Here is a 19,022-nt window from a genome sequence, read left to right on the forward strand (position 1 = left end):
CCTTAAGAAACTAAAAGTAATTATACAGTTGGAAAAAAAATTCAGTCTTGACCTCTGACCCAACCATACACAAAAATCAATTTCAGACAGATTACTGAATTGTGAAAGGTAAAAGAAGAAAATACAAAAAAAAAAAAAATTTCCATGGCCACAGGGTGGGCAGATTTCCATTGAACAAGACACAAAAGCAATAAGATAAACCAGTTTACATGAAAATTAGAAATTTCTGCTCATCAGAAAAAGAAAAGGTAAGCATTGAGTGGAAGAAGATATCTGTAAAATATTTATGCAACAAAGGATTATACCCAGAATATATAATGTCTACAAGTACTGGAGATCGACATTCCAGGAGATAAATGGGCAAAAGGCACGAACAGATGCTTTACATATGGCCAACAGGAAAATGACAAGATGCTCAGCATCGCCAGGCAACAGCAATGCAAATTAAACTCACAATGCACCATCCTTGCTACACAGCTATCAGAAGGTCTGCTGCTGGTGAGAGTATAAATTAGGATAATCAGTTACAAACATGCTATGCAATATGAACTAAACCTGAATATTCCCACAAGCTCCAATCTAGTCTATATGTGTGAGAAATGCAGACATATGTTAATGAAGGGACATGTAAGAAATGTTCAAAGTTGCAGTTGTATATTAGCCAAAACCTAGAAACAGTCCAACCACAACAGAATGAACATAAAGGCATGAAAAGCAACCACACACTGTACACACGAGAATGTGGGTAAATCTTACAAATGTACTGCTGAGTGAAACAAGCCAATCACAAACTAAAATACACCAAGTGATTCCACTCCTGTCAAGCGTAAACACAGGCATGATTAGTCTTTTGCAATTGCCTTTGGGGGTGAGATAACAATCAAGGGGGACATGAAAGAGGTTTGTGGGGGACTGGAATGTTCTGTGTCAATCTTGGTGCTGGTTGCACAAGTGTGGTCACCATGTGAACATCTGCCAAGTTGTACGCTCAGGAACAGTACACTTTTCCATATACACATCACACTTAGATGACAAGCTGACTTAGAAAAGAAACAACCACAGACAGGCAATTCATGGAAAGTATAAACTGTACTCTGAGATGGGGCTCAGATTTTCCTGAAGCTCAGTGTCTCTGTGAGAATGGCCTGCAGAGAAAGCCAGCCCTCACTTTAGTTCCTCCACTTCTTGGTTTTAACCATGCAGGTGGGTGCCTGCCTTCCACATGTCATGCGTGTCAGTAAACTCACTGAGCACCTTCTCTTTGCCAATGGATTTGGTAGGCCCTAGGGACAGTGACAGGTAAGACACAGTTTGCTCAAGGAACTGACAAGCAGGGACCACGTGTGATCACTTTCCTCTTGCCCTGGCATCCAGCGTGATGCTTTATACAGAGCTGGCCTTCCATGAACGCTGGCTGAGAGCACGCCTGCAACAGCAGAGCACAAGGGGAGCCACAGATGAAGCATTGAGCCAGGACCAAGGTCAAAGGACCGAGGTGGTTCTCCACGGGTGGAGTGGGCAGGGGCCCAGGTGGGAGACACAGAGAAGGCTTCCCTGAAGAGCAAGTGCCCATGCCGGGTCTGGAAAGGGAGAAGGGATGAGTGAGATCGCTTTCAGATCCAAGAAACGCAGGGTCAGGTGGGAAGGAATGGCAGTTCAAAGGTACCTACAACAGCACGGGGAGTCAGAGAACAGGGCTATCTAAAGGAAGATGGCAAACAAGTAGGTTAGGGCAGAACTTGAGCTTGAGGATATTTTAAAAGCTCCAAAGATGATTCAGGTTTTTCAAAGGTTAGGAATCAGGTTCTGTACCAACCTTTCCATTTCACTGTGGAAACAGACATGAGGAAAAGGATGGGGAAGATCAGGTATTGATCAACAGTGTTCTTATTTCCCAGTTAATGTTTGTCAATGCTTCCACTTTCTAGTGATTTAGTCACTAAGTCGTGTCTGACTCCTGCAACCCCATGGACTGTAGCCCGCCAGGCTCCTCTGTCCATAGGATTTTCCAGGCAAGAATACTGCAGAGGGTTGCCATTTCCTTCTCCAGAGGATCTTTCCAACCCAAAGATCGAACCTAGGTCTCCCGCACTACAGGCAGATTCTTCAACAACTGTGCTACCAGGGAAGCACCAGTTAAAGTTTACTTTTACTTAATATGCAAGCATTTTAGGTTTCTCCAAAATAAAAAGTTATATATACCTCATTGTAAGTCTGATAAACAATGCCATTTATATGAATTTCAATTCTTACAACTCTCCAAGTTGCTAAAATTATAAAATGTGAATTAAAGCAAACTCTGGGCAGGAATCACATTGAGCGTTAATTTTCTCATCTGCAATGAGCAGCTTAGAACACATGACCATGCTTTTGACTCTAATGTGGTGAAATTCCACGTGTGACAACTTTAAAAATAAGAATACATAATGAGCGTGTCATTCTTTTACCTCCTTACTGCCTGGAGGAGCCATCAGAAATCCCTTACTACACCACGTGTGACAACTTTAAAAACAAGAATACATAATGAGCGTGTCATTCTTTTACCTCCTACTGCCTGGAGGAGCCATCAGAAATCCCTTACTACAGTTACTCTGTGGTCATTTTTTCTGACCACGTCTAGTTCACTGGACACTTATTTTAACATCAAGAAAAAAAGATGCTGAATCAAAAATTCGAGTGGTTTGTTCTGTGCTATGGGTAAGTGATGAGATCATCTGTATTTCTTTCAAGCCAGCAGTAGCGAAGTCACTACCACCACCACTCAAATACATCGGCCTGGGTTTCAAGATTGCAGTAAAATAACATTTGCTAATTTGTCTGGTCAGGAAACTTTGAACAGTTTGGGAGCTTGGGGATCTCAGCAGTACAGGATTCTGCAGATGCAGCTCTGTAAACGCCAATTTTTTTTTTTTAATTTTAGGTGCTTTTATAACAATAATAACCTTCTTTTAGGCAAACTCCTACAGAATTCCAGAAGTGCAGTTTGACCGCAGTCAAGCCAAGGCACTGAGTTTAGGAATGATTAATCACTGATGAATTAGCCTTTTGTTCCTTTTCTGACACTTCTGAACTCCTTCTGATGTTTCAACTATCTGATGTCTGGCCATGTCATGATACCAAAGCAGACTGCCTGAATCACTGTTTACGTTGGCCTGCACACAAATCTGGATAAAGAGCTCAGTAAAAACACCTCCTTCAGATCACAGAACAGCCTTACGTTTGCAGTCTGAGGGACAACATGGAGAAGAAATTTTGAACAGATATTTGTACATCCACATTCACAGAAGCATTAGTCATAACATCCAAAGGGTGGAAGCACACCAAGTGTCCATCAATGAATGTATGCATATACAAAATGTGGCATATACATACAATGGAATATTATTCAGCCTTAAAAAAGAATGAAATTCCGACACCTGCTACAACATGGATGAACCTTAAGCACATGCTAAGTGAAATAAGCCAGTCACAAAAAGATAGACAATGTATGATTCCACTTATATGAAGTACCTGCTGCTGCTGCTAAGTCGCTTCAGTAGTGTCCGACTCTGTGCGACCCCATAGACGGCAGCCCACCAGGCTCCCCCGTCCCTGGGATTCTCCAGGCAAGAACACTGGAGTGGGTTGCCATTTCCTTCTCCAATGCAGGAAAGAGAAAAGTGAAAGTGAAGTCGCTCAGTTGTGTCCGACTCTTAGCAATCCCATGGACTGCAGCCTACTCTGCCCATGAGAAGTCAAATTCAGAACAATGGTGGTTACAGGGTCTGGGGGAGAGAGGAATGCTGAGCTATTAGTAATAATGCAGCTAGGGGAATGGGGAGCTATTGCTTAATGGAATCAGAGTCTCAGTTCTGCAAGGTAAAAGGAGTTCTAGAGATGGATGCTGGTGATGGCTATACAACAGCACGAATATACTTAATACTTCTGAACTGAGCACTTAAAATAAGATAAATTTTGTTATGTACATTTTATCACAATTAAAAATTGTATTAAAAAAAAAAAAGATACAGCAGAGTATATCACCTCTTCTGATTCTAGACACCACTGATGGCTAATGATGTCCGAAGGCCAGCAACCACCCTGGAACTGAGAGAGGAGCAGACAAAGAAGACAAGCATTCTCTGAGGACAGAAGCCAGAAAACCATCCCATCCACCCCCACTCTGCAGGACAGTTCCTCCAAGGAGAAACTCTCCTAAGCTGAAGATATAACTTCCATTCATTTCAGCCAGGTCCTGAGTCTCCAGTTCAGAACTGATTTATGCCAAAACAGTAGCAACTCCCATTAAACCAGTCACAATTATGGTAACAGTTAAAGTGAGCAATGACAACACAACAAATCAAGACAATTTTCTTTTCTATTTTCCAGCCCTCATTAAATTCCTCTGTGACTATTCTGTGCCTTCTTCTAAGACTATGGCCATAGACAAAACCTATATGACCTATATGACCAGGTACTATTTACATAAATCAACCTTTATTTAAAATATACACAAAGAGAGAACAATAAAACCAAAATAATTTAGTAACAATGCATTTTAGAGAATCTTACACACAAGAATAGAACTGCTATCACCTAGCAAACCATGAGTGCTCTGAGAGGAGGCTCTATAGCCACACATGTCATCTATGTAACTACAAAAATGACCATGTGGTGATTTTCATCTTGCAGTGTTCAACATTAGCAAGACAAGCAAACTCAAAATGTGTCATCATGTTAACAAATGCCTTGTAAGCCCAAGTCTGGGTATTAAATGAAATGCTGTATGAAGATGAATTCTCGTAAGCCAAGTGGGGGGCACATCTGTAGGTATGACCACACGTATGAATTTAGCAACTTTGCCAAAACTCTCTCACACTGAGCTGTCAGCAACTTCACAGATCAGTTCAGCTCAACTCAGGACACGAGTCTGCACAGCTCAACACAGAATGACTTTCATCTACGTGGAAATCTACAACTGTATCTACTCATTTCCACCTTACATCACATGTTTCAGCCATCTGCTGCTGAGTAAGAAAACCACCCCAAACTTAAGAGTTTAAAACAACAATTAATTATACCTCATGATTCTGTGAGTTGGCTACAGCTCAGCTACATGGTTCTTCTGCCCCTGTCTGTTCAGCTCCATCAGGCAGCTGCATTCAGCTAGTTGTTTGGCATTCAGCTAGTTGCCTGGCTGAAGCTGAAACATTCAAGATGGCTTGAAGCTTCCCAAGTGGCCTCTCACGCCAGTAGGGTATTTGGACCTTATACATGATGACTGGCTTCAAAGACCAAGGAAGCAAAAGCTGTCTGTCTTCCCCTTCTTAAGGCTTGGGCCTGAAATCTCAAGACAGTTACTTCTGTGCTATCCTATTAGTCAGCGCAGGTCACAAGGCTGGATCAATCCTGATGGATGGAGCAACACACACAAACAGGGTGCAGGGTAAGAGGAACTATGACAGAAGCTCTGGAAACCACCCATCAAATGATGGTCGTTCCCACACATAAAGATAGGCTCTTCACTTCAACATGTCTTCAGGACAACACATTATTCAATAAAAGAGAACAGGTCAAACCAGCTCTTGGTGTATTTCAAACCTGTTAAATACTTTAATTTGCCCTACATTATAAATGCATTATATGGTGAAGATTATTACTTAATATGTCTAAATCTATACCAGAAAACTCAAATGAAACATTGTCCCAGTTTCAGGTATAGTCGCTCGGTGCCACTTTATGTCCTGGATTACAAGTATGTGCCCCCTCAGATGTAACCTCCATTAGATCAGAGCCCACATCTACACTGTATTAACAGCTGTATTCCCAGCATCTAGTGTATACCAGGTACCTAAGAGACTACTTTTTCTTAGTTATTAAAAATACTCCTATTTTAAAATATATTCCTTCTTTCTTTAGTATCAGGTAAAAACCACTTCTGTATATTTTCCACCATATATTTTACAATATGGCTAAAAACATGTCACTACTAACCCCTGAACACTTAGTTATGCTCTAAGAAAGAAGATAATTTTAGCTATTACAGTAATATGCTAAATTTATCCTCAATTCAATCTTATAAGTGAGAAAAATTTTAATAGTCATTTAGTCATTTAATAGTCATTTAGTCATTTTCTGTGAGTTATCTTTTACTGGTCTTTAGTTTCACACATTCAACTTGAAATGAGAAATATTCAAGCTTGGACCAATACCCATCTTACAATTTCAAACAGTACATTTTCTGGTTGAAAATTCCCATCTGTGTTATTCTCTCAAAATGGAGGGTTCTGATCTGCTCAAAATATAATAAAATATCCTTAACTGAAATGAAAATATTTTTACTCTTCAGTTACTTAAAATGACTTATTTTCAATCATGATGTAATGAAAACAATTTTCTTAAAACAATACAAAAATTTAAAACACCATGTTTTTAATGTTAAGGACCCAAAAGTGTTCAAACCACCATGCCAAGAAAATACTGGCTTTATAAAATTAACTTAATATTCAAAATTTTATCATTATGATATTATCTCACAAATATTTACAAAGTCACTAAATATATTACAAATTTTCAGAACTGTCTTTCCCAAGATACATGTGACTATGTATACGTTATATTGGGATATATATGTGAATGTGAATATGATATAATATACTGGGAAAATTTAAACTTTTGCTTTGAATGGTTATAGTGAGTGTTCCCATTACCTGCCTTTCCACTCAGAGTTGCACTCTAGTTTTACAGGTTTAATACTGTTCCCAAATTTCCAACAGATATTAATATTGGGGATGTGGAAAAGCAAAGGTGAGATTCCTAAAAGTTATTCTTAAAATACTCCCAATATCTTCATATGTTTTACTCACTAGTATGAGTAATTAAAAATGGTATAAAAATTAAGAAATATCAAGTTTAGTAATACAAGCACACACCATTCTACTGCACTTTCCTTTACTGCTTTTTGCAGATATTGTGCTTTTTTATAATTGAAGTTTGAGGAAACCCTGAGTCAAAAAGCAAGTCCATCAGCACTGTTTTTCCAACAGCATTTGCTCACTTCGTGTCTCTGTGTCACATTTTGCTATTTCAAACCTTCTACCAGTGAAAAGATCACAACTTGATGAAGATTCAGATGATGGCTAGCATTTTCAGCAATAAATATTTTTTAATTAAGGTATATGTAAAAGACCTTAAGGTATATGTAAAAATACATTGTATTTTTAGACATACTGCTACTGCACACTTAACAGTATGGTGTAACTTTTATGTGTACCAGGAAATCAGAAAATCACGTGACTTGATTTACTGCAATACTCACTTTATTGCAGTGGTCTGGAACTAAACCCACAGTATCGATGAGGTATGCCTGTATTTACAAAGAACTTTAGCCTGAAGAGAATATTAAAACACCGGGAAGTGCTAGCAAGCATTACTAGGTACTATTTCTAATAACCTAACATTTGCATCTCTTACCATGTTAAAAGCATTATACAGAACCACAAACTAAAATTACCAATTCATTAACTTATTTTGCTTCTGAGTTATTCCTTGAAACACTGTTAACATGCTTTATACATAAACCAATTAACATTTATAATATTTACACTGTTATGTACATTGTTAATAGCAGACAGGGCCCCAAAACACTCATAACAGCTATAGCTACAAAAGAGACTGGCTGGCTGGCTGGCTGGTGACTGCCCTCCCCGTCCTTTTTTATATGAATATATATGGCACTGTCACCTATTAATTCTTACTTAAATGCTCCTTCTCCATGAAATGTGCTTCCCCGTCATACGTACTCTCTTTTCGGGGGGGAAGGGGAGTCCCTCTTCCCTTTTAATTAAACCCTTCCCTATTCCATACCTTATGCAGCAAACCCTACAGCCTGCTAGGCCACTTACCAGAGCACTGTACTGACCTGATTTTACATAAAATACCCGCAATCTTTATCTATATTACAAGTTTTAAGATGAAGGTTCATGTTCAAATCTTTACATATCTTCAGCGCTTAAAGCAGTGCTCCGAGTAGAGCAGAGGTATTTGGTTACTGTTATTATGGTGGGCAGGATGGCTGTTCCTTTATAATGTTGTATACTTTCCAGAGCTTTTACAGTGGGCTACTAATACTTAGAAAACATCCAAGAGTTTCATTAAAGAGAGTTGTAAAACTTAACATCAAAAAACAAACAGCTCAATTAAAAAATGGGCAGAGGACCTGAACAGATATTTTTCTAAAGAAGACATACAAATGGTCAACAGGCACATGAACAGATGCTCAACATCACTGATCAGTGGAGACATGTAAATCAAAATCACAATGACATATCACTTCACACCTGTCAGAATGGCTGTTATCAAAAAGACAACAAATAAGTGTTGACCAGGATGTAAAGAAAAGGGAACCCTCATACACTATAGGTGGAAATACAAACTGGTACAGTCACTATGGAAAACAGTATGGAACTTTCTCAAAAAATTAAAAATAGAACCATCACACAAATCTGGCAATTCCACTTCTGAGTATTTTTCCAAATAAAAGTACTAATTCAAGTAGATACATGCACCCTTACGTTGACTGCAATATTATTGGCAATAGCCAAGACACAGAAGCAACCTCAGTGCCCATCAAGAGAAGAATGGATAAAGACAGGTATATATATACACACACACACACATACATACCTTGAGGATGTACCTTAAGAAGGTAGATTTTTAATGGATATTACTGTGCTATCCCAAGTAAGCAGGGTCTTACTGAAGTCCTAGAATAGCTGGGATTGTTACATCCTCAATGAACTACAGATTAACCTATATTAAACAAATACTAAGTGCCTATTGGTCAGGCACGGCTTTATGCAATGAAGAAGCTAGATTCTAAGAATTAGTTTAAGACACATAAAAATAATTCATGATTTACATTAAAATATACAATCATGTTAAACTAACATGATGAAAAATTACAAAATCACTAATTTTCATAACTTGAATCTACAGAAGATACATATGAAAATCAACTTTACCTTATATTTCATCTTGGGACATGAATGAATGTAGAAACCCATATAGTAATAGCTGAGTTGAGGTGTTTTCTCATGAAGTTGCCTAGTAAAAGCAATTTCTCTGCCAAAAGAATAAAGATGAAAGTACAGTTAAATCTAGTTCCAATTTCAAAGTACTATTTAATTTGGTAATATATTTGATCAAATCTGACATTAAGCTATCAAAAAAACCCAAGTGTTGCAAGAAAAACAATTTTAGAAACACTTTAAGACGATTTTTACTAAAGAGACACCAAAAAAACTGTATTATTTTGAGCAAATGCACCAAAGTTCTGGTTTGCACTTTAGTGGGCATAGCAGTGTATAAAAACTCAAATGGCATAAAAGTACAAAGATCTATTTAATACAATTTCAGGTCATTATTCATTATCACCTGGAGTTCTCAAAGACTGGGTGTATCAGGTTAAAAACAGTACAATAAATTTTAGAAAACTCAAAAACCAACAAATTTCAGTAAGAATGTTTTTATGACCCTTTACATGCAAACACTTTCAACTATATATAACATATTACTCTTTCCCGTGTCCAGATGCGATGCTTTATTTTCTCTAAAACTAAAGAGCGGGAAAACATGTTATCTCACTGCTTTTTCTCTACTTGTTGGCACAGGCAAGGATTAATTGAACAAAGAAGTTGTCAGCAATGCCTATGCTTGATGTGGTTTTAATTTGTATCCGGATAAATCTGGGCACAGAATTCCATTCTATTTGCCCAACTGAATGACCGCTTGCATTGGAGAAGTTTAAGCAAAATTTCAGTACATTTCTGAAGTATGAGAACAGCTGTTTTGTTTTTATGTTTGTTTCCCAAAGGTTTTAATTTCTTTTTCTTTGTTTTTAGTAGCAGTGGATGCTTGAAATCCAAGGAGAGGTTTATTTTTTAAGGGAATACTCTGTGCATTTTGCAAGCTCTAATTTAAATCACTGAAGGGCTGATACTCTAAAAGTTCATCTTTACAACAAAAGTATCTCTAAATCCAAACAGACTTAACATTATGAGGCTAAATCAGAAGAGATCCTATTATTCCTAAAAGTAGTTCACTCTCAAAGTTCAACCAGGGAAGAATGCACTGATACTGAAATGCAGGACCACCCGGCTCTGAAAAGGACTGCCCAGCCCTCCCCCACTCAGCCCTGTTCATCTCAGTGAACTGCATCACCACTCCACGCCTAAGCTGTTCAGACCCTAAGCCTATGAGCCATCCTTAAAGATTCACCTCCAGCATCCACCCATCAACAAGTCCAGCTGGCTCTATCTCCAAATACCCTGAATCAGACCACTTCTCACCACCCCCACCTCAGATACTTTGGTCCAAACCACCATTATGGCTCCCTTGGACAATTCTAACAGCCTCCAAACAGATTTCCAGTTTCCACTATTGCCCTCCATAACCGCAGAGAGCAATCTAAGCAGTCTTTTATTAATTATCAATCAGGTGAGGTAACTTCACATTAGGTTGGTGTCACACTCACATAAAATGGTGGAAAGTTCTGACAAAATGTGGTCCATTGGAGAAGGGAATGGCAAACCACTTCAGTATTGTTGCCTTGAGAACCCCATGAACAGTATGAAAAAGTAAAAAGATACGACAATGAAGATGAACTCTCCAGGTCGGTAGGTACAAATTTGGCCTTGGAGTACAGAATGAAGCAAGGCAAAGGCTAATAGAGTTTTGCCAAGAGAACGCACTGGTCATAGCCCAATATGCTACTAGATATCAGCGGACTAATAACTCCAGAAAGAATGAAGAGACGGAGCCAAAGCAAAAACAACACCCAGCTGTGGATGTGACTGGTGATGGAAGTAAAGTCCAATGCTGTTAAGAGCAATACTGCATTGGAACCTGGAATGTTAGGTCCATGAATCAAGGCAAATTGGAAGTGGTCAAACAGGAGATGGCAAGAGTGAATGTCGACATTTTAGGAATCAAAGAGCTAAAATGGACTGGAATGGGTGAATTTAACTCAATGACCATTATATCTACTACTGTGGGCAAGAATCCCTTAGAAGAAATGCAGTAGCCATCATAGTCAACCAGAAAGTCCGAAATGCAGTACCTGGATGCAATCTCAAAAACGGCAGAATGATCTCTGTTCATTTCCAAGACAAACCATTCAAAATCACAGTAATCCAAGACTATGCCCCTACCAGTAAGGCTGAAGAAGCTGAACAGTTCTATGAAGACCTACAAGACCTTCTAGAACTCACACCCAAAGATGTCCTTTTCATTATAGGGGACTGGAATGCAAAAGTATGAAATCAAGAAATACCTGGAGTAACCGGCAAATTTGGCCTTGGAGTACAGAATGAAGCAAGGCAAAGGCTAATATTTTGCAAAGAGATCATAGCAAACCCCATCTTCCAACAACACAAGAGAAGACTCTACACATGGACATTGCCAGATGGTCAATACCAAAATCAGACTGATTATATTATTTGCAGCCAAAGATGGAGAAGCTCTATACAGTCAGCAAAAACAAGACTGGGAGCTGACTGTGGCTCAGATCATGAACTTCTTATTGCCAAATTTGGACTTAAATTGAAGAAAGTAGGGAAGACCACTAGACCATTCAGGTATGACCTAAATCAAACCCCTTTTGATTATACAGTGGAAGTGAGAAATAGATTCAAGGGATTAGACCTGATACACTAGATCTGACACACAGATGGACAGAGGTTCATGACATTGTACAGGAGGCAGTGATCAAGATTATCCCCAAGAAAAAGAAATGCAAAAAGGCAAAATGGTTGTCTGACGAGGTCTTACAAATAGCTGTGAAAATAAAAGACGCGAAAGGCAAAGGACAAAAGCAAAGATATACTCGTTTGAATGCAGAGTTCCAAAGAATAGCAACGAGAGATAAGAAAGCCTTCCTCAGTGATCAGTGCGAAGAAATAGAGGAAAACAACAGAATGGGAAAGACTAGAGATCTCTTCAAGAAAATAAGAGATACCAAGGCAACTTTTCATGCAAATATGGGCACAATAAAGGGCAGAAATGGTATGGACCTAACAGAAGCAGAAGATATTAACAAGAGGTGTCAAGAATACACAGAAGAACTATGCAAAAAAGATCTTCATGACCCAGATAACCACGATTGTGTGAACACTCACCTAGAGCCAGACGTGCTGGAATGCGAAGTCAAGTGAGCCTCAGGAAGCATCACTACAAAGAGAGCTAGTGGAGGTGATGGAATTCCAGTTGAGCTATTTCAAATCCTAAAAAGATGATGCTGTGAAAGTGCTGCACTCGATATGCCACCAAATTTGGAAAACTCAGCAGTGGCCACAGGACTGGAAAAGGTCAGGTTTCATTCCAGTCCCAAAGAAAGGCAATGCCAAAGAATGCTCAAACTACCGCACAATTGCACTCACCTCACATGCTAGCAAAGTAATGCTAAAAATTCTCCAAGCCAGGCTTCAACAATACATGAACCATGAACTTCCAGATGTTCAAGCTGGTTTTAGAAAAGGCAGAGGAACCAGAGATCAAATTGCCAACATCTGTCGGATCACCAAAAAAGCAAGAGAGTTCCAGAAAAAACATCTACTTCTGCTTTATTGACTCTGCCAAAGCCTTTGATTGTGTGGATCACAATTAACTGTGGAAAATTCTGAAAGAGATGGGAATACCAGACCACCTTATCTGCCTCCTGAGAAATCTGTATGCAGGTCAAGAAGCAACAGTTAGAACTGGACATGGAACAACAGACTGGTTCCAAATTGGGAAAGGGGTGCTTCAAGGCTGTATATTGTCACCTGGCTTATTTAAGTTATATGCAGAGTAGATCATGAGAAATGCTAGACTGGATGAAGCACAAACTGGAATCAAGACTGGCGGGAGAAATATCAATAACATCAGATACACAGATGATACCACCCTTGTGGCAGAAAGCGAAGAACTAAAGAGCCTCTTGATGAAAGTAAAAGAGGAAACTGAAAAAGTTGGCTTAAAACTCAACATTCAGAAAACTTAAATTGTGGCATCTGGTCCCATCATTTCATGGCAAATAGATGGGGAAACAGTGACAGACTTTATTTTTTGGGGCTCCAAAATCACTGCAGATGGTGACTACAACCATGAAATTAAAAGACGCTTACTTCTTGGAAGAAAAGGTATGACCAACCTAGACAGCTTATTAAAAAGAAGAGACATTACTTTGCCAACAAAGGTCCATCTAGTCAAAGCTATGGTTTTTCCAGTGGTCATGTATGGATGTGAGAGCTGGACTGTAATGAAAGCTTAGCACTGAAGAATTGATGCTTTTTGAACTGTGGTGTTGGAGAAGACTCTTGAGAGTCCCTTGGACAGCAAGGAGATCCAACCAGTCCATCCTAAAGGAAATCAGTCCTGAATATTCAATGGAAGGACTGATGCTGAAACTCCAATACTTTGGCCGCCTGATGTGAAGAACTGACTCATGTGAAAAGACCCTGATACTAGGAAAGATTGAGGGTGGGAGGAGAAGGGGATGACAGAGGATGAGATGGCTGGATGGCATCACCGACTCAATGGACATGAGTTTGAGTAAACTCCACAAGTTGGTGATGGACAGGGAGGCCTAGCGTGCTGCAGTCCATGAGGTTACAGAGAGTCAGACACAACTGTGCGGCTGAACTGAACTGAACTGAACCTCCTTACTGTCGCCTGTAAGCCTTTCTCCATCTGCCCCTCATCAACACCACTGCCTGGCTGCCCTCCTTACACAGCACTGCCTAGATCCTATCCTACATCCCAGCCCTTAAGGCCTGCCTTCTCTTCATTCCAGCACCTCAGGACACTTGGACTTGGTACCTTTGACCTGGACTTCTATCCTCAGATTTTCACACAGCTGGCTCCTTTTTGTTCTTTCTTGGCTAAGGAGGTGTTTCCTGACAACCCTATATAAAAAGGGCCATGTGCCCACTACCACTATTTTATTCCTGTTATAATACAAAGGCAAAGTGAAAGTGAAGTTGCTCAGTTGTGTCCGACTCTTTGCGGCTCCATGGACTGTACCCTACCAGGCTCCTCTGTCCATGGAATTCTCCAGGCAAGAATACTGGAGTGGGTTGCCATTCCCTTCTCCAGGGGATCTTCCCAACCCAGGGATCAAAGCCTGGTCTCCTGCACTGCAGGCATACGCTTTACCATCTGAGCTACCAGGGAAGCCAAACATGAACTCCTTTGAGCAGGATAGACAAAGGAGTCTCTAAAATTCTGCTGTTTTTAAATTTACTGTCTGCTTTAACAAAGCTGGAAGTGTCTGATTCATACCTACGTACTTCCAGGACACAGACTGTGCTCAAACATCTATTAAGCAAATTAATTACACTTCTAAAATTCATCTTACCAAAAAAGAAAAAGTAAATAAATTCCATACTCACAAACCCCAATTCAAACATTTTTAAAATCTGCAGACCAGCTTACATACAAATCTATACTTGATTACAAATTAAAATATAGAAACTCTATACTGACTGTATGATTGCTTAAGAAACTGAAGAAATGGAGGAAAAATTTGATTATGTTTCACTGAAATACACTGAAATCAACAATGGAATTGGTAACTTGTAACCTATTCTCCCCAGCTTTGCTTCATAATGTCAATCTGCTGGCTGCCTCTCCTCTTCTATAAACTCAGCAACTGAGATTCTCCAGAGCACTGAAAGGCTGCAATGCAGTAGCAGTCTCCTCATCCTCCACTGGCCCCAATTTTCATGCTCCGCAGGCTCCTCTGCTACTTCCTCAAAGCTCTACAGCTCCAGAATTTTCAACAGCTCAATCAAGCAGCAAATAGACTGCTGGAAACCGTTTTTTCTGGGAACTGATTATTTGCTATCTCAAATGCAATAGGATTTCTATATCTCTTTGTTCATTGAGAAATAAAATATTTCATACAGAGGATGGATTTATTCTGTAAGAATCAGATCAGATCAGATCAGTTGCTCAGTCGTGTCCGACTCTTTGCAACCCCATGAATCGCAGCACGCCAGGCCTCCCTGTCCATCACCAACTCCCGGAGTTCACTCACTCACATCCATCGAGTCAGTGATGCCATCCAGCCATCTCATCCTCTGTCGTCCCCTTCTCCTCTTGCCCCTAATCCCTCCCAGCATCAGTCTTTTCCAATGAGTCAACTCTTCACATGAGGTGGCCAAAGTACTGGAGTTTCAGCTTTAGCATCATTCCTTCCAAAAAAATCCCAGGGCTGATCTCCTTCAGAATGGACTGGTTGGATCTCCTTGCAGTCCGAGGGACTCTCAAGAGTCTTCTCCAACACCACAGTTCAAAAGCATCAATTCTTTGGCACTCAGCCTTCTTCACAGTCCAACTCTCACATCCATACATGACCACAGGAAAAACCACAGCCTTGACTAGACAAACCTTTGTTGGCAAAGTAATGTCTCTGCTTTTGAATATGCTATCTAGGTTGGTCATACTTTCCTTCCAAGCAGTAAGCGTCTTTTAATTTCATGGCTGCAGTCACCATCTGTAATGATTTTGGAGCCCAGAAAAATAGTCTGACACTGTTTCCAGTTTCCCCATCTATTTCCCATGAAGCGGTGGGACCGGATGCCATGATCTTCGTTTTCTGAATGTTGAGCTTCAAGCCAACTTTTTCACTCTCCACTTTCACTTTCATCAAGAGGCTTTTGAGTTCCTCTTCACTTTCTGCCATAAGGGTGGTGTCATCTGCATATCTGACGTTATTGATATTTCTCCCAGCAATCTTGATTCCAGCTTGTGTTTCTTCCAGTCCAGCGTTTCTCATGATGTACTCTGCATATAAGTTAAGTAAACAGGGTGACAATATACAGCCTTGACGAACTGCTTTTCCTATTTGGAACCAGTCTGTTGTTCCATGTCCAGTTCTAACTGTTGCTTCCTGACCTGCATACAAATTTCTCAAGAGGCAGATCAGATGGTCTGGTATTCCCATCTCCTTCAAGAATAAACATTTTTAATATTGATCTGACAAGTCTAGACAAATCCACAGCTACACATTATAAAGTTAGAGATACAGAAAATAAAGGAAGAAGAAAATGGCAATAATTTCGAAGTACTGAATAATTCTTGTACAAAGAAAAAGTATCTTTTCTGAAATACGCACTTCCAAAGTTACAAAATATGAATGCTTTTAAACAATCAGTTCTAATTTCACAGAATCACAAAGATACCACAGAGTCCTGAATAGTTTTTAATTAGTTTTATGCAAAATGCAATTAAATAAATAAGAAAAATAAAAGATTATTATAGGGATCAGTTGTAAACACTCTATTTTTAAAATTTGCTATATAACATGGTACTGAGAGACAGATCAGGTCATGTTGAAAATATCAGTACATGGGCCACCGAAAAACACATAAAAAATCAACTATGGACCATATTTCTTTTTAAATCAACTAGTGATTTAAAAAAACAAATCAACCCTGATACTTTTATAATTCAGAGAAAAGCACATATGCAATAAATAAAATAATCTCAAAGTATGTTTTACCTTGATGTGAAAATCATGATTATCAGAGAAAACAATGGGAAAAACAAAGAGAAAAAAGTGATTCAATGACAAACAAGGAGAAAAGAGACAAGCTCCCAGACAAAACTCTCAATCCTCCTCTTTCCTCTACCACATGTACAAACAGACAGGCAGGAATGAAAATAAAAGTAAATTATTTTCATGAGACAAGACCCTAGTCTTTTTATCATCAGGATAATGCACCTAAAAACATGTGTGCTATGTTACATACATTTGCAGTAACGGACATAAAAAGGAAACCATTTTTGGATGAGGTCATAGAGTCAATGGACAGTCAGGGACTCCCTGGTCCTGTTCTATATACTTTATATAATTGTACATTTCTTCCAACAGACTCAGAGGGCTTTAGTTCATTTATGCCAGATTCATATAATGTTTAATTAATTATAATACATACACACAAACATCTGGTCCCATGACTTCATGGGAAATAGATGGGGAAACAGTGGAAACAGTGTCAGACTTTTTTGGGCTCCAAAATCACTGCAGATGGTGATTGCAGCCCTGAAATTAAAAGATGCTTACTCCTTGGAAGGAAAGTTATGACCAACCTAGATAGCATATTCAAAAGCAGAGACATTACTTTGCCAACAAAGGTCCGTCTAGTCAAGGCTATGGTTTTTCCAGTGGTCATGTATGGATGTGAGAGTTGGACTGTGAAGAAAGCTGAGTGCCGAAGAATTGATGCTTTTGAACTGTGGTGTTGGAGAAGACTCTTGAGAGTCCCTTGGACTGCACGGAGACCCAACCAGTCCATTCTAAAGGAGATCAGTCCTGGGTGTTCTTTGGAAGGACTGATGCTAAAGCTGAAACTCCAGTACTTTGGCCACCTCATGCGAAGAGTTGACTCATTGGAAAAGACTCTGATGCTGGGAGGGATTGGGGGCAGGAGGAGAAGGGGACGACAGAGGAGAAGATGGCTGGATGGCATCACTGACTCGATGCACATGAGTTTGGGTAAACTCCAGGAGTTGGTGATGGACAGGGAGGCCTGGCATCCTGTGATTCATGGGATTGCAAAGAGTCGGACACGGCTGAGCGACTGAACTGAACTGATATATATACACACAAAATAGGGATGACAAAAAATATATAAATAATGTAACATTTAAAAACCACTGAGCGGCTCTGACAGGGGAGCTTAAATAAATGCATAAACTAAACAGCAAAAGCATCGCAATGACCTCTCACACACTAGGTAAGATGGATACCTTAAAAAAGGAATTACCATCAGACAAAAGCCAACACAGGAGCTGTGGGTTTGATCCCTAGGTCAGAAAGATCCCCTGGTGGAGGAAAAGGAGAATCCCATGGACAGAGGAAGCTGATGGGCTAAAAGTCCATGGGGCTGCAAAGAGTGGGACACGACTGAAGCAACACACACACACTGTGGCCTCAGCTCTACAAGTGTTGTATCTAAATACGGATATGCAAGAGACTACCAGAGCAACAAATTACGTGCTATCTAACAGAGTTTCTACTGTTACATAATGAAATGTAATCAAATGAAGAAATATATGAAGTTCTATACGACCCATTACAATTGTCAAAAGCAATCTTACCGGAGCGCAGAGTAGACACCCAAAGACAGAAATGAATAATCAGGATCGTAGTACAAATATACAGATGATACACAGTATGGAAGAATGTCAATCACCCCCACAGCAATGATCTTCCCATCAAGCCAGTACTGCTGGTGAAAGGAGCCATAACCACAATCTGGTCCATTAGGGGAATTCTCTGTCTGTGAAAAAGTAGACATAGAAACAGCTTGTCACTTTTATCCTTATATTAAAAAATATTAATAATTAACTTTTTCTATTTGTATTTTACTCAGCGAGTAACTCCTAACATTTCTTCTTTTTTGCAACTATCTTCTGACTCTCAGAAGAGTCATATCCTGAAAAACTTTTTAGTTGTAGAAACACTGATATAACACAACAATAGAGAAAAATTAACCTAACATTTTTTTCAACTTATTTTTTCTGTTCCACGCAAAGCTGGGAAAGAAATGATGAATGAGAGAAAGATGGAGAACATAAAAGTGAGGGCTAAGTGCGAACAGGTGACCTATCCTCAGCTGCCAGCCAGGCCTGGTCTATGACCACTCTTGCGTTCATAAGGCATATGAGCTCATCATTTTTTCTAGGTACAAGTTCCTGCGTAAGCACAAAGAGCTATGACATTTCTCCCTATTAGCCAAAGGATAGTGCAAGTTATCCCCTTACCATTATTTTAATGCACCCATAATCCCACAGAAGAAAATGCCACAAATTTTTCTAGAGATTGCAAAATATAACCATTTTCTGTAAATAGTTTATGATATCTCTCATTTTAAAATTCAACATGAATTTAAATATAACTGTTATTAAATGAAAACCATACAGTGAAAATTATGGAGCACCATAAGAAAATGCTTTGTCAGAAACTGAATGAATGTTAGAGATTAACAATTTAAGTG

General features: G+C 39.4%; 1 protein-coding gene across 17 annotated transcripts in view; it reads right to left on the reverse strand.

Annotated features, from left to right (window-relative positions):
• ATE1 (arginyltransferase 1) overlaps positions 1-19,022 on the reverse strand; it is a 168,867-nt gene that overhangs the window by 76,909 nt on the left and 72,936 nt on the right. For all 17 annotated transcript variants that reach the window (XM_070780968.1, XM_070780967.1, XM_070780970.1 and 14 more), the window contains 2 exons: positions 18,124-18,305; positions 9,003-9,102 (listed from right to left, as the gene is read on the reverse strand). In XM_070780968.1, the coding sequence (XP_070637069.1) occupies positions 9,003-9,102; positions 18,124-18,305 (282 nt within the window). The remainder of the gene's footprint in view (positions 1-9,002; positions 9,103-18,123; positions 18,306-19,022) is intronic.

The sequence above is a fragment of the Bos indicus genome, chromosome 26 (assembly GCF_029378745.1).
Source record: "Bos indicus isolate NIAB-ARS_2022 breed Sahiwal x Tharparkar chromosome 26, NIAB-ARS_B.indTharparkar_mat_pri_1.0, whole genome shotgun sequence".
NCBI lineage: Eukaryota > Metazoa > Chordata > Mammalia > Artiodactyla > Bovidae > Bos > Bos indicus.